The 23,622-nt window shown below is 41.9% G+C and overlaps 1 protein-coding gene across 1 annotated transcript; it reads right to left on the bottom strand.

Moving 5' to 3' along the window:
• Positions 1-873: 873 nt before the first annotated feature.
• APOH (apolipoprotein H) lies at positions 874-23,285 on the bottom strand. The gene is made up of 9 exons (XM_080994842.1): positions 23,212-23,285; positions 13,753-13,865; positions 11,815-11,991; positions 9,056-9,152; positions 8,395-8,471; positions 6,037-6,225; positions 5,737-5,916; positions 4,086-4,283; positions 874-1,334 (listed from the first exon to the last, which is right to left on the bottom strand). Exons 1-9 carry the CDS (start codon positions 23,268-23,270, stop codon positions 1,264-1,266), a joined length of 1,161 nt encoding a protein of 386 aa, XP_080850968.1. The 5' UTR covers positions 23,271-23,285; the 3' UTR covers positions 874-1,263.
• Between the last annotated feature and the right edge of the window lie 337 nt (positions 23,286-23,622).

Genomic DNA, 23,622 nt, shown 5'->3' with positions numbered 1-23,622 from the left:
ACAGTGGTACCTCAGGTTACAGGCGCTTCAGGTTGCAGACTCTGCTAACCCAGAAATAGTACCTCGGGCTAAGAACTTTATCTCAGGATGAGAACAGAAATCGTGCGCCAGCGGCGCAGAGGCAGCAAGAAGCCCCATTAGCTAAAGTGGTGCCTCAGGTTAAGAACAATTTCAGGTTAAGTGCGGACCTCCGGAATGAATTAAGTTCTTAACCTGAGGTACCACTGTACTGAAAAGCCCCAAGCCACATTGGATCTCACAGAGGCCTGTCTTCACATACTACTTCATCAGCTTCATCACCAGTATGTGAGATTTGCATACCAGGGACTTCACTATGAATACAACTCTCCTGATTTGGCTTGTGTGCAGCACCGAGTGTATTCATGTAGGTATTTGTAGCAGTTGTGGCCTGTCTGAGGAAATAGGTGGTCCATGCATTTGCTTATTTAGCCAACATCCTGATCAGACCAGGCTCCCAGGGACAGCAGGATCTGGAGGGGACTGGGGACTGTTTCCACATTAATCTAAAAAATAGCCAGCTGACACCTGCACAGCTCATGCTGCACCTGGGAGCATGGATAGACACACAGACGAACACTGTGAGCCTGCCACAGGTATGTCTTTCAAGATACACAGGGATGAGAGAGATCTTGTTTCAAAACCCAGATGTTTTTCCTCCTAGCCCAGCTACAAGGGGCAATGATTGTCTCCACAGGCTGTGTTTCCTGGGGTAAGTTCCATTCCACAAGGCTACAGCGGATCATTCAGGTAGCAGATACCCTGATGTGCTTGTGCTGGGTGAAGTCTGGAGAAAACAGTAGTCAGCTCCCTTTGTTGCTAGCCCTTTCTAGCCCAGCTCACAAATTAACAACATTTTCATCAAGAAAATTATTTAAAACCTAATAATGCAATATTATGTAATTACATCATACTTGAAACTGATTTGCCACAAAGAGAGACCCTGGTTACATTAACAGAGCAATCAACTATTGCTGGTTCACGCAGCTTTTCAACTGTATGTTAACTGCTACATGTTTATTTCCTGTAGGCAGGCTAAAAGCATGTTTCTTAGAAAGAATGAGGACAAAATTAGCACAAGATGATGTAGCTTAAAGGCAATTTTGATGGAAAGTTGCTTTAAAGGGGCAGTTTAGAATACGCTGGTAGGGTTGTGCTTGCATTGCATGTAGGTTTTATCTAGAAGGAACTCTCTTGTACCATTCATGTGCATCTTTTTTCAAACAACACTTGGAGATATCCTCTTCAACTGATATTCTCGCATGGTGTCATGTCTGCTACATCTGTTTTCACCAAGGTTGAAAGCCACCCACGTTCTATTAAAGAAAAAATGAACATTTCGTTAAGATACTTGTAACTCAAAATATGATACACATACATTCATATGCTTTGTGTACAGATGGGCAGAACAGTGATCATCAGTCCATGCAAAAGATGAAGCAACTTAGTATATTAACAGGCAAAAGTATAGCATTTTTCTTTTTCCAAATAAAGCTATACCAAATAAAATTATTAAGGTTTAATCATTGGGGGGGGCGGGGGAATACTGAGATCTTGTCCTCCCAGCTACAGCCTCCTATGCCCCACAAAAAGAAAGGAATTGCTGGAAATCTGGCATAGGAATTGTGCAGTGCTCACACAAAGTTCCTGATTTCAGTCGATTCCCTTCCCCACTGTAGCCCCATAAGACAGCCTGCAATGTTTGGTAGGTTCTCCCAACCCTTTGGAGAGCCTTTAGGTGGAGGAAAATAATTTCTGAGCAGAAGTCAGTTCATGGAACCCATGTTTGATACAGCCCCTTGTATGTGCTTGCCACCTGAATTTGTTTATATGTTTATACATAATTTCGCGCTTTCCTCTACATATATATTTGGGCTCAAGAACTATGCTTCTCTAATACCAGCCCTGAAGTGAAAAGAGTCAGCCAGTGTTTCTTTTAAAAAAAAAAAAATATTAAGGATTTTCTTGTTTTACAAAAGTAAGTATAATGCCTCGTATTTTTTTCCATGTAACATTTTTACAAATCTGTTTCATTTGTTGAGACATTAGGGGGAGAAGAAAAAAAGGGGGGGAAAGGGGGGTGGAGGGAGGGTAGATGGGTGGGGGTGGGGTCGGGTGGCGATGTTTCTATTATGCTTAATGTATGTAGTGTTTGGTGTCAGCGTTGTTTGTGTTGTTCACTTGTGTTCCTTCGGTGGTGAGAGAGGTTGGGGTTGGCCTAGGGTGTGATTGTTTGTTTGTGATTGGCTGTGGTGATCTTTGTTTTCGTGTGTGAGTGGGGTGGGTGGGTGTTTTGGATCAGGTTAGCCATATTGATTTGTATATCAGCCAGTGTTTCTGAAGTCAATTTAGGAAGGAAATAAATTAGGCAGGTGGATAACCTAAATTCTTCTCTTATGCCACTTATCCAAGCTCTGTGCTAGGCAAGGATGGGAGCTGTCTCTTAGGCAGTGCTTTTTTCTTTCTTTAAAAAAATGTTTAGGGGTACTCTCATTTTGACTCAAGAAAATCACCATTTTATAGTTCAAATCAGGGGAAATTAATACAGTAAATGGACAAAAGTACAAAGATTCACAAAATGTTTAGGGGGGGTGTCCCCCCAGAAAAAAGCACTGCTCTCAGGATATGAACACTGTAGAAAATAACCACCTTGGTTGTTTTGTCTTAATTAGATTCTTATTTACATATATGCTAAATGCAGCATTGGATGTTTGGGCCGGAATCTAATGCAAATAACTATTTCGCAGACAAAGCCATTTCCTTTTTGTCTGGGAAAATCGGAATGCAATACAGTGGTACCTCGGGTTACAGACGCTTCAGGTTACAGACTCCGCTAACCCAGAAATAGTACCTCGGGTTAAGAACTTTGCTTCAGGATGAGAACAGAAATCGTGCTCCGGCGGCGCAGCAGCAGCAGGAGGCCCCATTAGCTAAAGTGGTGCTTCAGGTTAAGAACAGTTTCAGGTTAAGAATGGACCTCCAGAACGAATTAAGTACTTAACCTGAGATACCACTGTAGACTTGGCTTTTTAAAAAAATGACCAGCTCTGAGTTTGTAGGACCCTCAGATAGATCATTTCATGGGGCTCTCATCAGTGGGCTAACCCTGCAGGGATGTGGGCCCTTGCCAGATGCTCAACTACATGGGCTAACCCTTTACACTGGCTCTGTTAAGTGCAAAAAAAAATATCTACAACACGGGTCCATCAGGTCAGTTCTGTAGACTGAAACCAATATCAGTACTTTTAGTGCTTTGCTCCATGGGTAGGCAAACTAAGGCCCGGGGGCCGGATCCGGCCCAATCACCTTCTAAATCCGGCCCGCGGACAGTCCGGGAATCAGCATGTTTTAACATGAGTAGAATGTGTCCTTTTATTTAAAATGCATCTCTGGGTTATTTGTGGGGCATAGGAATTCGTTCATCCCCCCCCCCAAAAAATATATAGTCCTGCCCCCCACAAGGTCTGAGGGACAGTGGACCGGCCCCCTGCTGAAAAAGTTTGCTGACCCCTGCTCTACTTCCATTGCTGTTTAGGAGAGATTAGGGACTCAGCTATACAGCTGCAAGTACAGTGGTACCTCGGGTTACATACGCTTCAGGTTACAGACACTTCAGGTTACAGACTCTGCTAACCCAAAAATAGTACCTCGGGTTAAGAACTTTGCTTCAGGATGAGAACGGAAATCGCGTGCCGGCAGCAGCGGGAGGCCCCATTAGCTAAAGTGGTGCTTCAGGTTAAGAACAGTTTCAGGTTAAGAACGGACCTCCAGAACGAATTAAGTACTTAACCCGAGGTACCACTGTAAAGCGTTTTGAATGTGTTGTAAAGTGCAATATTCAGTTGTGACACTAGATGGTGACTGTGAGCTAAAGCAAATTTAATGCATTTTTCAAAACAATTTTTTGTTTAAAAAAAGCATTTTCACAACATTTTTAACGTATGTAGATTCTACCCAGGACGGAGGAGCTAGGCTTGCTTGTATGGACTTGCTTGTATAGACCACAAGAAATGATTTTTAAAATTTTATTTTACAAAAAGGGGGTGGAAAACCCAGCTTGATCTTACCTTTGAAACAGGCAGGGACCGAAAGAGTGCCATCTATGCACTGAGTTGGTACCGTGTAACTACACTGCTGTTCTTTATTTTTGCAGAAAAACCAGATGGTCTCACCATGTTTTATTCCATCCCTGAGATGGTCTTGCACCTTTAGTTTCTGCTCATTGTATAATACTGTAGCCCTTTTTACTGGTATGGCACATGGTGCTACAAGGGGGTGGGAAAGAGATACGAACAGTATGGTTGAACAAGCACATATCTTGGATCAGTCAGATGCTTCAGCAATAATACAAATGCACTTATGGGGTGAATGACATCATTATTCAGACAAATGACTTTATGAATAAATCAAGGGAAATTGGCCTGATAGAGCCTCCTCAAGTAATCATTGTTATTTTCCTAGCAACCTCTTCTATCTGCATTGACAAAAGGGTTCTGTCCCTCTAGCATTGCTTACATGTTCTTAAGCAGCAGATCACGTGCAAGAAGCGATGTCTACTACTGACAACTGTAAGATTACACCTATTGTAGATAACTATTACATATCATTATAAATATACATGTAATATATTTAAGGGTCTGGTAAATGTTTCTAAGCCCCACTCAAAACAATGGACCACATTAATAACATCTAGCTTTGGTTTTCCCAGTAGTGATGTATGGACGTGAGAGCTGGACCATAAAGAAGGCTGATTGCCAAAGAATTGATGCTTTTGAATTATGGTGCTGGAGGAGACTCTTGAGAGTCCCATGGACTGCAAGAAGATCAAACCTATCCATTCTGAAGGAAATCAGCCCTGAGTGCTCACTGGAAGGAGAGATCCTGAAGCTGAGGCTCCAATACTTTGGCCACCTCATGAGAAGAGAAGACTCCCTGGAAAAGTCCCTGATGTTGGGAAAGATTGAGGACACAAGGAGAAGGGGACGACAGAGGACGAGATGGTTGGACAGTGTTCTCGAAGCTACCAGCATGAGTTTGACCAAACTGCGGGAGGCAGTGGAAGACAGGAGTGCCTGGTGTGCTCTGGTCCATGGGGTCACGAAGAGTCGGACACGACTAAACGACTAAACAACAACAAGAAGCTTTGCCTAGACTGCAACCCGGATGTGTTCACGTTGTACTGTGAAATTGTTCTTGTTAAGGTAGGCACACATAACAACTTGGCAGGGGAGTCCTAATGGGCATCTATACAGAGGGTAGCTCAAGAGTTATGAGCTTACAGATGCTGAATTCATATACAGCACAACAGGCAACACTGATTTGTATTTACAGTCTAGGTTCATTGTCTCACAACCGGCTGACATTTATGATTGCATGAAAAATACATAAGCTTTATGACATAAAGATATCCAAAAAGCTGGGAACGGGATTCCACTAACTAATTCCGCTTGTGGAAGGCCATACGAGAATGTCCACAACAAGGCTCCCCCCCCTCAAATGCACCCCTTCGCTCCCTGAAACTGATAGGAGTGTGCGGTTTTGTAGAATTACCAGAACAGTGCACAAAGGGAGAAGGAAAGGGATCATTCTATTTGGCAAACTGAAAAGCTTGCGCTCAGAAAACAATTGCTCTAGTGCTATGCTGAATTCCTCCCTGGGTCACTTTTTCAAAAATGAAAAGCCGCCGTATGGTTAGATACATCAGATGCTAAGTTTTACCTCTGCAAGCTGGTTTCGTTGACCAGGTTCCTGTTTTTTCACAACTGGATTCTGAAGCCCCATCCAGTACATATGGAGGATTACAGCCATATTGCACAGATTCTTTGTATTTGTAAGTACGACGAAGAGCAAAGTTTATAAACCCATTTTCTATTTGCTCTGGATATGGACATTCTACGGCTGTGTTAGGGGGAAGAAAAAGATTGCTATGGTTTAGAGGCCATGGGGGGAAGGCAAAAAGAGAGAATTTGCATACCCAAGCAGTCTTTCAAATAGCAACATTATATTTAGAGGACTTACACCTGCATTCAGGTAGTTCACTCCAGTTTCCACTGGCCAGACATTTGGCTGTTTCGTTTCCAAACAAAGCAAGAGGCGGTAAGCACTCAAACTTGATTACGTCTTGGAAGACTGATACATTTCCAGGCACAAGTTTACGGTAAGAAAGGGCTCCAAATTCAGAAACTGGAGGTGGAGGACAAACGACAGCTGGAGGAAAAAGGAAAAAAGCAAATTTATTTGACGCAGTGTAAAAACTTTACTCTTGTGCCTATTTGGCTAAATATCTTATAAAACACTCCTGTTCTTAAGGAATTCATTCTGATACGTCGGAGTATTTGCTTCGCCTGTAAAAAAAAATCTCTTGATTAGTTAACATAAGCTAAGGTGGCTGGAAGGTTTGAGTGGGCATCTAGTGCACTTCTCTTAAAGAGAATTGTAAATGTGAAAGACCAAAACACGGCAACTGTACACCAAGTCTGCAGGCTTTCCCCCAAAACACACTGAGGCCCCTAATATATTTCTGTTCCTATATTGAAGCTCACTTTTGGATATGTTTAGCCAAAATTAGTTTCACGGATATTGTAAAAGATCAGTGGGAAATGTAGCCATTCAGGGATTAAAGGGGAGGGGACTTCAAATATACATGGGATATAATTGGTACTTCACATAACTCACCACCAAGGGTGATGCTGATTCATTTCTTACAAAGAGAAAATAAAACAAGTGTCTTCCCCATCATTTTTTTTTAAAAAAGGTTTCTCTTTCTAAGAACTGAGAGAGAGTTCTAATACAGTTGTACCTTGGTTTTCAAACAGCTTAGTTCTCGAACGTTTTGGCTCCCGAACGCCGCAAACCTGGAAGCGAGTGTTCTGGTTTGCGAACTATTTTTGGAAGCCGAACGTCCGACATGGCTTCCGCTGCTTCCGATTGGCTGCAGGAGCTTCCTGCAGCCAATCAGAAGCCGCACTTTGGTTTCCGAACATTTTGGAAGTCGAATGGACTTCCAGAACGGATTGTGTTTGACTTCCAAGGTATGACTATACTTGAAAGCAGGCCCATGCAGAGTGTGGGGCAGCTGGGTACACATTGCCTTGGCCTTGGAGGGCTAAGGAGGTTTACGCTGTCATGCCAGGAATGTTTATAACTTTATTCTAACAAGACTCTCACCCCAGGCCTTAGACAAGCTCTGCACAGGCTTGCTTGAAAGCAGTGTTGCAGCTAGAGCTGAACCTCAGAGCCAAAATCAAGGGCCTTGCTGGATTCCCCCTGCCCCCAATGACTACCTGTAAAGCAGGAGAAACAAGCCCTGTTAAGAGTACGGCTGGCTAGATATTGGCCTGATTGCAGAAACTCATTTTATTATTTACATTTTTAAAATACACGAACCTTTTCTGCAACGAAATAGAATCAGCAATAAAAAAAATTATTCCTGTAGTCATGATGGTGCTATGATTTAGGTGAGTTTAAAATGCAAGCTGCTTGCTCAGATTATATCTCTTTTATCATTGGGAGATGTATCAGGAACACAGAAGCATATGAAAAATATGGAAATAGGGGCGGAGAAGAGATTGGGTACTTCGCAATATGTGGCTATCAAAAGTGCTGTGTGAGATCAATGGATTGAATCCAATGAAATAATTGCAGACGCAGAATGACTTCCACTCTGGGAAAAGAATTTTCCTCCTGCACACACAAACACACACAATCATCTGCAGTGAATTGAGAGGTAATCCAGAACAGATGGGGGGGGGGATGTAGAAGCACTGTACAATTATCTATATTGAGAGTATGACTCTACTGTTTTGAATGGAAAAGGTACCCATACAGTATCTATTTAAGAAATTGTACATAACCTTTCAAGACCACACAGGTTGTTCATATCATAAACACACATGAAAAGAAAATTTCACAATTCTCTCTAAAAAGTAGCTGTATTATAGAAAATAGAACAGAAAAACAGCACCAGCTGTTAAATCATGCTTAATACCCTAGACGAACCTCAAATTAATCAGTTAAAAGTGAATGTGAAAAGCTGGGTTTTTCTGTGTGTCATTTAAAAACAATTGAGCTAAGCGCACTTCCTGTGCGAAGGGAATTCCGTCACTGAGAAGCTCTTATCTCCTGCAAGCACCAACCTGATGGACCTTGGACCTTACCCAGCGGGCCCACAAGCAAGGCCTCCATGATTAGCTAATCTGACAGGAGTTCAGGCAGTCCTTCAAATAACCTGGTTCCAAGACATCACGATACCCAGACCTTTATCCAGGATGTCTTAACATTACACATGTACAAAAGTTGCTACATTTGATACCCCCATGAGTAGGTCAGTCGGCCCAACACATCTTCATACACAAAACGAACCCATTTCTCACATACGTTGGCATTTGGGTAATTTTTCACTCCACTGTCCATCTGCCAGGCATTGGGCGGTTTCCTTCCCTTGAAGAATATACCTGAGAAATAAAACACATCTATAACAGCAGTTTTAAAAAATATTTTGCACTCGTGATTGACAAAAAAACCCAAAACCAGCTGGGTTGGGTATCCCACATGGAGTTTTTAATATGGCCCAGTGATGGCCTTGATTTTGGTGCTGTTTCTTTTACTTCACACTTTATAGATACTTAGAAAATTGCCAAGAGTCACCTTTGAGGCTATTCTCACTTTTGCCAATTAACACCAAAATGTGTAATATAGCCTAAGCTACATATAACTCACTGAACAATTCTGTGTTAAATCAGAAGCTTACATACTCCTACACCAACAGATGGCCAAGTAAGAGCAATCTCATCCACTGGAATGAGATTCAGCAGCCCTTGCCAAGCTTTTTGACATTTGGGCATGGATATTTGTTGTAACTACAGTTTATTTGTTCTTATTTCTTTTCAGACAAAATAACATAACATTCTCCAGATCCATATGCAGGACGTGGAGGTTTTAATCTTCTTGCCTATATGCTACCTGTCCCTGGCAGGGACAGCGAAAATCCATGGGATTGGAATCGCTCCTTTAAATAGAACACCGCCGCACAACTTACCCTGGATGACACGAAAACCTTATAGAACTCTGGTAGGTGAGGTCTGTATGTTCGGTCTCTCCATTTTCCAAAGGTCCAGGGTAGTAACATTTTTTTGCTGTTTTAGTATAAGACAATGTTTCATTATTTTTGTTCATTTCCAGAACAGAGGCATTCAAGTCATTCCAAAAGAGCCACTGCGTATTTTAATCACAACAATCTCTTGGGGATAGATTAGCACCCAATGAACTTAAGCGTGTGACCACGTGAAGAGTACATCAAATCCCTAAATAGTATGGACTCCTACAGAGTAAAAGTGGTGGTCAGGTACCTGTTTTTGCATGTCTGAGACCCTACTGTGTTTAATTTTTGGTGCCTGCAGTTAAATATATCAGGAAGCAGTTGATATGTAGGACTCGCCACTCTCCTGAAACCAGCGTACAATACTGGCAAAACAGAAATAATGCATTCAAATGTTCCTAAGTTGTTTCTCTGATGCAACTTGCAGTGCAAAAGCTGTTCCTGTCACACATCATAAAGTCACATTCAGAACTGTTTGCCTTACTTCAGTTTTGTACAAGGCTCACGTTACGAGGGACCCTCCCTTAGAAATGCTTTTAACAACCACATGGCAGGCAGAAAGCAATAGTGACAGCTTTTCCCATCTTTGCAAGGAAAGCTTTAACTATTGTTTCTGCCCATTGCATAGCTGTTAAAAGCAATTCTCAGGAACTATTTAGAAGGGATGATCAACATATGATGGCGATAAACGGACCACTTTGTGGTCCATTGTGACTATGCTGTGAAACACAGCACAACGCTACTTGGGTTTGTTCTACCTTGGATTCCACAGCTATTACAAATTGAGGGGATGTACCACTGAGGACTGCTTGTTGTATGGATATTTTAAAAGGTTGCATAGCTAGAGGATGTGGACAGGATTCAGACATTTCCTGCATTGGACTAAATGACCCTTGGGGTACTTTCCACTCTACAATACAGTCGTACCTTGGAAGCCAAACGACTTGCGAGTTCAATGTTTTGGCTCTCAAACACTGCAAACCCAGAAGTGAGTGTTCCGATCTGTGAATGTTCTTTGGAAGCCGAATGTCCGATGTGGCTCCGCGGCTTCTGATTGCATGCAGAAAGCTCCTGCAGCCAATCAGAAGCCACGCCTTGGTTGTCAAACGTTTTGGAAGTCGAATGGACCTCCAGAACGGATTTTCTTCAGCTTCCAAGGTACGACTGTACTATGATTCTATGACCAACCACATGTATTCTTGTCTCTTTCTTGTTTTTTCTTTAAATCTCATCGAATCAGAAAAGTCCCAGCTAGTTTCCTTTCTTGGGTAAGATAGTTGCACCTTTCTTCCTGATTTTCCTAGATGTGCGTTATTTTCCTTGATTTATTCAATCCAGCTTTAGGCTGGAATACAGAATACAGATAGCTTTTGGTCACCTTGAGAAATGGCCTATGCCAGGAAATCTGTGCTTGTTGAGATTTCTATCCAAACATCATCTTGCAGTAGGTTGAGTTAAAACATTTAAATATTACTTTCTTGAAACTATTATATTTAACCACATCACCATCTCTGTCTTGCCAAAGTGGTATATGCTCTGGTTATCTTGGGCTACTGCAATGTTCTCTACATGGAGCTACCTTTGAAGTTGACTCAGAAACTAAAACTAATCCAGAATGTAACAGCTAGACTTGTAACTGAGAGCAGCTGCCAGGACCATATAACACTGATCCTAAAGGATCTTCACTGGCTCCCAGTATGTTTCTGAGTGGTGTTTCTGACCCTTTAAAGCCCTAAACAGCCTTGGCCCTATATACCTGAAGGAGCATCCCCACCCCTATTTTTCAGCCTGGACACTGAGGTCCAGCTCTGAGGACCTTCTGGCAGTTCCCTCACTGTGAGAAGTGAAGTTACAGAGAACCAGGCAGAGGGCTTTCTCGGCAGTGGTGCCCTCTCTGTGGAATGCCCTCCCATCAGATGTCAAGGACATAAAGGACTACACAACTTCTAGAAGAAATCTTAAGGCATCCTTGTATCAGTAAGTTTTTAATGTTTGACGTTTTATTATGTTTTTATGTGTGGGAAGCCGCCCAGAGTGCCTGGGGCAACCTAGCCAGAATGGCAGAGTATAAACAATAGAAATTATGATGGTGATGGTGATGATGTATCTACACTGATATCCAGGTGATTTCAATGCAGAAATCAGAAGCTTATTACACGTGCTTGAAATAGCTGTTGTGGCAAAGTGTTACCGCAACTGAGCTCTAAAACACACCCTGTGAGTATAATGTATTGCCTCTTCCAGTGTGAAGTTAATAAAATATAATTCTCATACTTTTGCTGAGGTAGTAGGGACAAGATATCAAGCATTAGAGAGAAAGGTTTCTGAAGACAGACAGATTCTGTATACAAACTAAATACAGTGGTACCTTGGGTTAAGAACTTAATTCGTTCTGGAGGTCTTTACCTGAAACTGTTCTTAACCTGAAGCACCACTTTAGCTAACGGGGCCTCCCGCTGCTGCCGCGTTGCCGGAGCACGATTTCTGTTCTCATCCTGAAGCAAAGTTCTTAACCCGAGGTAATATTTCTGAGTTGGCGGAGTCTGCAACCTGAAGCGTCTGTAACCTGAAGTGTACGTAACCCGAGGTACCACAATACAAGGTTTGCTTTGTATTTTGTAAAATGAATAGTTCTTACTCGAATAGGTTATGGTAAGCAAAAAAACCAGCAAGACACATTATAGAAAGAATGTACTTACGTATACATCTAAATGTAACAATAGGCCATCTACCAGACCAAGGGCATGTATAGCTCCTTGAGCCTGAGTAAGGCACATAACCAGGGTTACAGTGGTATGTAATTTCCTCTCCCATATTGAATTCTTCCTTCTGTATGTCAGCAGTAGCCAATGGTATTTCAGGTGGTCTGGGACAGACTAGAAGACACCAAGTACCGTACTTTATTTATCAGGCTTTGTATTCATTAACAGCTATAGCATCCCCATGTTTTGAAGCAACCAAATAAACAGGTAATAATAATATGAGCACATTGTGCCTTTGGTTCATCACATAAAGGTGGTGTACTGAAGGCATAACTGGCAGCAGGACTGTGATCCATTTTAATCCTGCATCAACCTCCATCAGTGTATGAAGTTGACCCTCGGGCACTTGACTATAGCCACCAGCTAGAACTACTGCTCAGAGTAATTCAAAGGAAAGAGGGGGAAAGGATATGGTTCCTCCCACCAAAAAAACTGGAAAATTGGCAGGGAGAAGATCTACACTTGACCCATTTGCTACACGTGCTGATGGGAAAATAATTCACCAGTTATTTGGCTGAAAGCTTTATCAATAAGAATGCACCGACCAAAATCACCTTTCTTTTACTGGATTCTTTGAGGGCCCACTCACAGAACTATAGCTGCCCTTGTGAATATCTCCCCACCTTCTTTTCAAACATCTGATGTCCCTGAAGTCATGCCCGGTGCTATCCACTAAATAAATAAATCACAACCATGTTACAATATTTACCACTGACTTTTTATGTGACTTTTTTCTGCTAAAGGCTACATCATGGCTTGCTCTCTGAACTCTGGCCTTTTAAAAATTAATATTCTAACAATCCATTTATGATGATGCAGAAGCAGAAGCAGGAAAGCTTTCAGAAATGTAGGCTTGAAATTAATACCGAACTAATTCAGTTTCCCAGATTTTGCCACACATTTATAACCTGTGCAATCAGATTTGCAAAGGGGATTTAGTTAATCCATAGTTCATGAGGCTACGGCTCTCTGACAAGTGCCAGCAGCTAAATTTTTGCTAAGAGAGGTAAAGTCAAGTTAGCTTCTCTCATATGCTGGCGTCTTTATTTTTACAACACATGCCTCACATGATATACCAGGTTAACACACCTGAACTGAATTAAATGATGGAAGCAGATGCATACTAAGCAAAGCAGGTCAAATTCAGTGACTTGTTAGACTTAGATCATATTGTGACATTCCAGCATAAAAAAGACCAAGAAAGACCATTAGGTCCAGTCGTGGCCAACTCTGGGGTTGCGGCACTCATCTCACTTTATTGGCCGAGGGAGCCGGCGTACAGCTTCCGGGTCATGTGGCCAGCATGACTAAGCTACTTCTGGAGAACCAGAGCAGCACACGGAAATGCCGTTTACCTTCCCACCAGAGAGGTACCTATTTATCTATTTGCACTTTGATGCACTTTCCAACTGCTAGGTTGGCAGGAGAAGGGACCGAGCAATGGGAGCTCACCCCGTCGCGGGGATTCAAACTGCCAACCTTCTGATCAGCAAGTCCTAGGCTCTGTGGTTTAACCCACAGCGCCACCCACGTCCCTTCCAGCATGCTCCAACAGAAATTAAGGCACACTACTCTTCAGAGCATAGGAAACATCTTGCCCAGGTTAGCCCTGCCCTGCATAATCAGTCCCATGACGCAGTGCACACACAGCATTTGAATGGGAATGCCCATCAACTTTGTGGAGGCCCAGTCCCCTCAAATATTTTATGGGGGGGGGGTGAAGCCCCTGCAGCCCCTAGGAGCTGGCTCCTATGAACACCAGGAAAAAATGGGTTATTACTTGCAAAATCTCATACTACATTACATTTCAGTCTCTAAGCTATCACAGACCGGTTTGTTTGCTTTTTGTCCTGTTAAAATATTAGAGATGCTTACCACGTCCTGCAAGAACAGTGTGGGCTAAAACAACCATCCAGAAGATTAGTGGGACAGGAGACATTGTTGCTTCGTTACAGGCTGCCCAAATGGGTCCAAACTCAGTCCTTTGCCTCCGAAAAATAAACAGAATGGAAGGCTAAATATTAACTTCCCATATTTATTTTGATTCTCGTAAACAAAAGGAGGGGAAAAGAGGGATTCCCGAAACCTGCAGGGTAAACAGACTGAACAAGCAACGGTGTGCAGAACATTTTGCAATACTTTTTTTTTAAAAGCCACTTAAAGCTCCAGTTCACTCTTGTTTGGGAATCTTTTGTACACTGTACCTTTCTGGACAGAATGTTCAATTACCCAATCTTTATCAGGTGCGGAGGTGGGATGGTTGAAAGGCGATACTGTAGGTTGTTTCTTCTTACCCAAGCCTTAAGATTAGCCAAGTTTCTCTTTTCTTCTCAAGAGCAAGAGTGATAATGTCACTGACCAGAGCAATATTTGCTAGTGTTGTAAGCTGGGAGAGGGTGGGTAGAGGTCATGTCTGGCTTGGCACATGATGATCCCTTTGTTAGGAGTCTAGACTCAGGCTATGCTCATATTAGTAGCTTAAAATGTTTCAGTGTTGTTTCTTTACTTGTAAGATCTGCTTCAGAGGGACTAACCACCAAAGGAAGTTATGTTGGTAGGAGCACAGAGCAAGGCCTTTTTTGTGGTGGCACCCCAGGTATAGTTCCCTTCCTAGGAAAATGTGTGCCTTGGGGCACCAGTCCCCCCCCCAAAAAAACCAGTGCAGCCCCAAATTGCATGAGGTTGCGGAGGCCACTGTCCTCTCTTGAGAAAAAACAGGAAGTCCCATATTTTATTCACACACACACACACACACACACACACGCGTGCGCACACACACACACACACACGCACACACACATATGAGAATAAAATAAACTTTTCTGTTTTACAATTTAAAATACTATTCTACATCCTTAAGATATCAATGACTTCCCTTCTATTTCCATGGTTCATTTTACATATCATAAATCCCTGCATATTTTACAAAAACTATACCATTCAGTATTCTATCATTGCATCCATCAAAACTTGTTTACACTGTTGAATTTATCTTAATGCTGCCAGCATTTTCAGCTGTACACCGGTATTCCCCATATATTCAATAAACGTTTTCCAGTCTTTAAACATATGTGCTTCTTGTTCTCTTATTCTATATGTTAAGTCTGCAAGTTGTGTATATTCAACTTAAGTTGCCATTCTTCTTAGGACAGATGTCCCACATATTCTGGGACAGTTGACAGGCATGTTTCTTCTATGTTTGAAGCAAGATGAAGGACAAGAAATAATAGGTCTTCTGTGTGGAGAAGATGGAGAAATGCTATTCAGGTGACAGAGAGAAGGCAGAATAGCTCAGCACTTACAGTGTCCAACCTGTTGAAAAGAATAAATGATGCCGGAAGGGAGCTGCAGCCCAAGGTAAGAAAGGGGTTGGTAGGGAGCAAGTATGAATTATGAATAAAATGGAGAAGGAGGAGGAGAAAGAAGAAAGAAGAAGGAGACAGTTTTACAGATCTTTTTGTGAAGGGCTTTTACAGCTCTCAAAGGGTCCAATAAACTGCCATAATGGCGGGAGACAGAATTGTGTGCTGGGGACCTGAAATCTAGGACAGATATTTCTTTCTTAGCAGGCCTCTGTTTCCTTTTCAGAAAAAAGCTCCTCCTCCTCCTCCTCCTCTTCTTCTTTTTATAACTCACCCATCTGGCTGTGTTGCCCCAGCCACTCTGGGCAGCTTCCAACATATATAAAAACATAATAAAATACCAAAAATAAAAAAAACCTCCCAGTACAGGGCTGCCTTCAGCTGTATATTTATTTATATCCTTGACGTCTGATGGGAGGGCGAACCACAGGGCGGGCGCCACTACCGAGAAGGCCCTCTGCCTTGTTCCCTGTTACTTCACCTCTCTCAGTGAGGGAACCGCTAGAAGGCCCTTGGAGCTGGATCTCAGTGTCCGGGCTGAACGACAGGGGTGGAAATGCTCCTTCAGGTATAATCAACAATATGTGTTTTCTAAGGCAACAAAAAATGTGACTTCATCTGGACTGAATCTGAGACCTTTTGAATGCAAAGCACATGCTCCATCAATGAGTTATGGCTCTTCACCAAAGGCTCCAACATATATGGTTAGAGTGCCCTAAACTGAAACTATTTTGGGCAATGATAATCTCTGAAATAAGACTAATTACTGGTTATCAACTCACTTTAAAACTGAAAGAGTTTCTTCCACTCAGAGAAAAACTATTTTGATAAACACCTGGTGACATATCAACGAGACATGTCATTCTAGAAGCTAGAATGTTAATTGCCAGTTGCTGGAAGTTAAAAGAGCATCTGCCAATTTCACAGTGGTACAACCAAGTTTTGGAAAGTGCCCTAACTGGGGGTGCGGGTGGAATCACTAGCCAGATCAAAACATTATCTGGCCGACAAGATCAGATGAATAATTAGAAAAATTGCTTCCATGGCTCTGGGATACAGAAAATTTGCCAGCGATATCCAGACCACAACAAGAAAGTTGTATTTTTTAATATTAAAAAACAATGTGCGGTTCTTATAGCCTTAAGAAAAGATATTGCTGTATTATTCAGTAGTTATTGCAACACATACCTGTTTGCTGTGCTTTAACAACAGGCAGAAAAATCCTAGATACCAATTATGCAATGATGGGGGTGCAGAGATACACAGCTGCTGTGCTAGCAGAACAAGTACTGTATCTGCTATGGTAGAGATGGGATGAAAAGGTTCCCTAAGGACCACTTTCCCCTCTGGACCAATCCAGTGGTGGGCAGGGCAAGAGGCAAAAAAAGTGGGCAATGCAACAAGTGTGAATTTTCCCTTTGTACAGTAGGTTAGTTCATTCACACTCACATGTTCCTCTCTGTCCTCTTTCCAGGCAAGCAAAAAGTCAAGCCTGGTCCCAACTTCGCTGGCTGCCAATTCGTTTCGGGGCCCACTTCAAAGTGCTGGTTCTGACCTATAAAGTCTTTCTCCCAGGAAGACATTTGTCTGACAATTTGAGGAATATAATTGATATTTTGGAAAAATTAGAAGTGAATATAAATACTAAAGCAGTTTTGATATTTGTAGACGCGGAGAAAGCCTTTGACAATATCTCTTGGAATTTTATGAAGAAGAATCTACAGGGTATGGGGGTAGGCCAAGGTTTTGAGAATGGTATAGGTGCCATTTATTCAGAACAAAAGGCTAAACTAATTGTAAATAATGTTGTGACAGAAGAACTTAAAATTGAAAAAGGGACACGACAAGGTTGCCCAATTTCCCCACTTCTTTTTATTTCGGTCCTGGAGGTTCTGCTGAATATGATTAGAAGGGACCAGTCGGTTAAAGGTATACAGGTCGGAACTAAACAGTACAAATTGAGAGCATTTGCAGATCACTTAGTATTGACATTACAGGAGCCAGAATCTAGTACTAAAAGGGTTCTAGAACTGATTCAAGAATTTGGTCAAGTGGCAGGATTTAAATTGAACAAGTCAAAAACCAAGGTTTTAGAGAAAAATTTAACACCGTTTGAAAGAGAGAGGTTTCAGAATGAGATAGGTTTAACAGTGGTTAAGAAAGTTAAATACCTGGGGATTAACATGACAGCAAAAAATGGGAATTTATTTAAAGATAATTATGAAAAATGTTGGTCTGAAGTGAAAAAAGACTTAGAAATTTGGTCAAATTTGAAGCTTTCACTGCTAGGCCGTATTGCTGCGATAAAAATGAATGTATTGCCTAGAATGTTGTTTTTGTTTCAAACTTTGCAGATTGTTGACAAAATGGATTGTTTCAAGAGGTGGCAGAAAGATATTTCTAAATTTGTCTGGCAGGGCAAGAAGCCCAGAATAAAATTTAAAATTCTAACGGATGCAAAGGAAAGAGGCGGATTTGCCCTGCCAGACCTCAAACTTTACTATGAATCAGCAGCCTTTTGCTGGTTGAAAGAATGGCTACTTCTTGAAAACACTGACATTTTGGACTTGGAAAGTTTTAACAATGTATTTGGATGGCATGCATATTTATGGTATGATAAGGTCAAAGCACATAAAGCATTTAGAAACCACATTGTCAGGAAAGCACTATTTAATGTTTGGATAAGATATAAGGACTTGTTAGAAAACAAAACCCCAAGGTGGCTGTCACCAATGGAAGCGAAAGCCTTGAGAAAGGTCAATATGGAGGTCAAATGGCCGAAATATTGGGAAATTTTGGAACAAGACGGAGATAGACTGAAATTGCAGAGTTTTGAAAAATTAAAAAACAAAGTGCGAGACTGGCTTCATTATTTTCAGATAATGGAGGCATTTAAATTGGACAAGAAAATTGGCTTCCAGGTGGAAAGATCAAAGTTAGAAACAGAATTGTTAGAACCCAAAATTAAGAATTTGTCAAGAATGTATAACTTGCTGCTGAAATGGAATACTCAGGATGAAACGGTAAAATCGGCTATGATTAAATGGGCACAGGACGTTGGACATAACATTATTTTTGCTGACTGGGAACAGTTGTGGACCACAGGTATGAAATTTACGGCATGTAATGCCTTAAGAGAGAATATTATGAAAATGATATACAGGTGGTACATAACCCCAGTCAAGCTTGCAAAAATCTATCATTTGCCCGATAACAAATGTTGGAAATGTAAAGAAATTGAAGGTACATTTTTTCACCTCTGGTGGACGTGCCCAAAGATCAAGGCTTTCTGGGAAATGATATATAATGAATTAAAAAAGGTATTTAAATATACCTTCCCTAAGAAACCAGAGGCCTTTCTCCTGGGCATAGTCGGCCAAATGGTGTTAAAAAAGGATAGAACTTTCTTTATGTATGCAACAACAGCAGCAAGAATACTCATCGCAAAGTATTGGAAGACACAAGAACTTCCCACGCTGGAGGAATGGGAGATGAAACTGATGGACTATATGGAACTGGCGGAAATGACTGGTAGAATCCGTGACCAGGGAGAAGAGTTGGTGGAGGAAGATTGGAAGAAATTCAAAGATTATCTTCAGAAACAATGCAAAATTAAAGAATGTTAGAGTGATGTTGGATCGAAAATAAGTGGTTTCCAGCTGTACAGGTTAAAGTTATTGATAGACTAAGATTAAAGATTAGGATTATAATGTTATATTACATTAAGATTAAAGATTAGAATTAAAGAAGTTCAAGTGTTATATATTATATTAAGATTAAAGATTGGGATTAAAAAAGTGGAAAAGAAATTGCTGGACAAACAATTTGGACTGGAATACAAAAGAGGGAGGTAAAGGGAGATGGGAAAAGGTTTCTCTCGATATTTTCTGTGCTTAGAACTCTGTACCTAAGAAAGGTTGCTCTCAAATACTATCTGCAGTAAATTCCTGTGCTAATCCTGTGCTAATCTTACTTCTGCAAATTTTGGCCAGACAGTTAGCACACCGCCAGTGACTGCTTGCAAAATTTGGCTGGCAGGTCAAAAGTTCGTTTCCTGCCTAGCCAGCTAGCAAGAAACCGCTGCTGTTAGCAATAACTAACCAGACCTGCTAAATTTGGCTGGCGGGTCAAAAGTGCAGATTTAACCAGGCCTGCTAAAGAGGCCCCTTTTCCTGTCTTATGCTTACTAATGCAAAGATGAGAAAAGACACGTGTACAAAGGAGAGGGGAGGAATGTTTAGCAAGCAATAAAATGTGTTTAGCAAGCAATATAGATGTGCCATGTAAGGGAATAATTTGAGAAGGTATGGGAGGGGGGAGAGTGCTCAGAGAGTATAAGAAAGTTTGCTGAAGTGTCTTGCTTTACAGCCAGTCTATTTTCAGGAGCTATCCAGCTGGTTGTCTCTGTGTACAGATATTGTCTCTGTGCACAGATTTCAATAAACTTTTTCTCCAAAGAAGATTTTGCTTTCCTGGTACTTTTGTTCCCTCCAAGGTCCGGGGATGGCGTGGCTGATGGATCCCTAGGTAAATAAGGCTTCAGAGGTATGATTAAGTCCAGAAAATAAGTAAATTCAAAAACGAAAATGGAAAAGTGATATTGTTTTTAAGTGTTCTGTTCTTTTTTTGTTTCTTTTGTATTTTGTTTTCTGTATTTTCTTTTTCTTTTTGGATTATGTATTATGTATTTTTGTATTTCTACTTTTTTTTGTTCGTTTGTTTAACTTCCTTATTGAAATCATAATAAAAATCTTTAAAATATATATATATATAAAGTCTTACGTGGATCAGGACCCCAACGCCTTAAGGACCACCTCTCCCCATATGAACCGATCCGGACCCAGAACTTGTCATCCAAGGCCTTCTCATCCAAGAACTTCTCTATCTACCCCCTCCTTGAGAGGTTGGGAGGGTGGCAACACAAGAACGGGTCTTTTTTGGGATGGCTCCCTGTCTGTGGAATGCTCTCCCCAGAGAGACTCGCCTGGCACCATCAGTACAATGTCATTAGACACCAGATAAAAACATTCCTCTTTACCCAGGCCTTTGGCCATTAAATAATCTGTGGCCAGTTAGAGCTGTGGGTGGGGGACTGTTGTTGTGATTATTTTATTAATATGCTGTCTGTTATTATGTTTTTATTATAGTGCTCCATAAAATGTGATCTTTTGATAAAGTGTGTAATAATAATAATAATAATAATAATAATAATAATACCCCGCCTATCTGGCTGAGTTTCCCCAGCCACTGTGGGCAGCTCCCAACAGAATATTAAAAACACAATAAAACATCAAACATAAAAACTTCCCTAAACAGAGCTGCCTTCACATGTCTTCTAAAAGTCAGATACAGTAGAACCTCAGTTGTCAAATGCTTCGAAAGTCAAACATTTCGGCTTTCAAAAGCCGACAACCCAGAAGTGAATGCTTTCATTTTTGAATGCGCCTTGGAAGTTGAACGGCTTCTGAGGTGCGTTTCTCCATTTTTGCAATGGATTTTCCCAACTGGCAATTGCGCCTCGGTTGTTGAACATTTCGGAAGTCAAGCGGTCTTGCGGAACGGATTACGTTTGACAACCGAGGTTCCACGGTAGTTGTTTATTTCCTTGACGTCTGAAGGGAGGGTGTTCCACAGGCTGGGCCCCACTGCCGAGAAGGCCCTCTGCCTGGTTCCCTGTAACCTCACTTCTCACAAGGAGGGAGCCTCCAGAAGGCCCTCAGAGCTGGACCTCAGTGTCCAGGCTGAACAATGAGGGTAGAGATGTTCCTTCAATTCAATGATACAGATTTTTCTCTGTATAAGCAAACCATCCATATTGCATATCATTCTGATTTTAACATTTTTAAATGTTTCTACTTTTTTATATGTAAAAAAATTAAGATTATACTGCACGATTTTTGCCATCGGACACGTCTCATGTAATTTCTTATCGTTGCCCAAGAGAAACTGCCGGAACATTACTCTGCTGCTTTCAGACTGGTTTTCCCAAAGTGTGTTTCTAAAAAGTCTGAGGTTCTGCCAAGTGTAATTAAGGGAAACCAAGATGGCTTGGCTCATACAAACTTACTTGCATTAGAGGCTCTAGGAATATTGATAAAAGACAAAGCCAGGTTCTGTGGCATGTTTGTTTAAGATCCTTAAAGAGCAGGATTTCAAAGAAATGAAAATCAAATAAAAAACCGAGGCTTATCATGCTGAATACAGTCAGTATTAATAAATGCATCACATGGGTGGGAGCGCACAGCTACCTATCAATTGTTCAGGATTTCCTGAGTTACCTTTAATCCGCTCTGATGCAATGCCTGTATACTCAGCGGGGCATTGTCTACCAATTACAGTGGTACCTCAGGTTACATACGCTTCAGGTTACAGACTCTGCTAACCCAGAAATAGTACTTCAGGTTAAGAACTTTGCTTCAGGATGAGAACAGAAATTGTGCTCCGGCGGCACGGCGGCAGCAGGAGGCCCCATTAGCTAAAGTGGTGCTTCAGGTTAAGAACAGTTTCAGGTTAAGTACGGACCTCCAGAACGAATTAAGTACTTAACCTGAGGTACCACTGTATCTGGGTCCTGCTACAAATGTCAGGAGTGCCTGCAGGAGCTAGGCCCTGTGACTGGTAGGGCCTCGCAGGACTGGGGCCTTCCTGAGATTGGCCTGGAAGGGCAAGGCGCGGCCGCACAGGTGAGGCTTGACCGAAGACTGGTAGCCATAGCTGTCAACGTTTTCCGTTTTTTGAGGGAAATTCCCTCATTCCAAATAGGATTCCTCGCAAGAAAAGGGAAAAGTTGACAGCTATGCTTGTAGCACCTGGTGGCAAGGGCTGGGAGGGGTATATAAGGCCAGCATTTCCCTCTGGCTCTTTGCTACAGCAATGTGCTACCCACCCTAGCTGTGCTTTGGCTTCCTGACTCCTGGTATCCTGACCCTTGGACTCTTGGCTACCTGACCCCTGGACTGCTAACCCTGGACTGCTGATTTCCACTTCCTGACCTCTACCCTGGCCCTGACGTACCAAGCCAGGACTCCAACTGCCTGTAACCCGGACCGTGACAACAAAACATCCTGCTTATTGGAGATGTCAGGTATTAGACCATGGACTTTTTGGATGCAATGCACCTGCTGCACTCTTTTGAGCTATGGCCCCAAGTGAAAGAAGGGCAACAGCCTTAGGTCTCTTAACTCATCCTACATACACCAAAGAGGAGGCTTTTGAACACTGAAAAATAATCTTGCATTTTCATGTTCTAAAGTCAGCCCAGCATCACCTCCAGCCTGTGTCTCACCTTTTATCTCAAGACATTAGGATCTAGGCACTCTGGATTTTTATTTTTTATTTTATATGTCTTTCTGATGTATTTTTAAATCAGACACAAGGAATTCCAGCAGCTTTCTCACTTTACTTAGTAACCATATGAGCACTTCTGAACATGATCACCAGAGGGCGCAACATACTCTAGAAAACTAAAAGCAGTCTTAATTTACTGTACTTTCTTTTTAAAGGTTTCCTACAGAAAAACCTTTCAGAGTCGATGGCCCATTAGCTGGCCCCCTAAATGCTTAATACTCCATTTTCTTCCCTTCCGCTTTATACTGGGAAGAGAAATTAAATTATAATTGGTCAAATTCTACCGAGAAGAGGCATCAAATAATCTCTTGGTCTTCTAAGGAGCAAGGCTCTGGTTTTGTGTTTTCTGTTACGCTTCTTGAAATTTCCCACCATTCACAGTGGCATACCTGCAGCATGCCCTTCAATATGTAATACTTTCCTGCAATACCTGTCCCAGGGCCTGTATTAGCTTGTTGGAGCCACCATGCTCTCCTTTGGGAGGAATTGATTTTAATAAATTAAAATAAAATGGGGGGGGGCAGGCAAAGTGCCTAACCAACTGCACTGGCTCCTGGTGGAGTACGGGGTCAGGTTTAAGGTGGTTTTGACCTTTAAAGCCCTATGCGGCCTAGGAACCACATACCTACGGGACCGCCTCTCCTGGCCCCTGCAGAGTACCTTAAGGTCCACAAATGACAACATTTTGGAGGTCCCAGATCGCAAGGTGGTTAGATTAGTCTCAACTAGGGCCTGGGCCTTTCAGTACTGGCCCTGACCTGGTGGAACACTCTGTCACAAGAGACTAGGGCCCTGCGGGTCTTGACATCTTTCCGCAGGGCCTGCAAGACAGAGCTGTTCCGCCTGGCCTTTGGTTTGGACTCAGTCTGACCTTTCTGTTTCCCTCCCCTTACAGTTTTGATTTAGGAGCTACTTTTAAAATTAGGCTGCATTTTAAATTGCGTTTTAACCTGTATTTTAAATTGAGTTTCCCCCCCTATTATGTATTTATTGTAATTTTACTGGTGTTAGCCGCCCTGAGCCCAGCTCTGGCCGG

Source organism: Podarcis pityusensis (assembly GCF_964106645.2).
Source record: "Podarcis pityusensis genome assembly, chromosome: 2".
NCBI classification, from domain to species: domain Eukaryota; kingdom Metazoa; phylum Chordata; class Lepidosauria; order Squamata; family Lacertidae; genus Podarcis; species Podarcis pityusensis.
The sequence above is the reverse complement of the archived record's forward strand: the minus strand, read 5'-3'. Positions and strand labels throughout refer to the sequence as shown.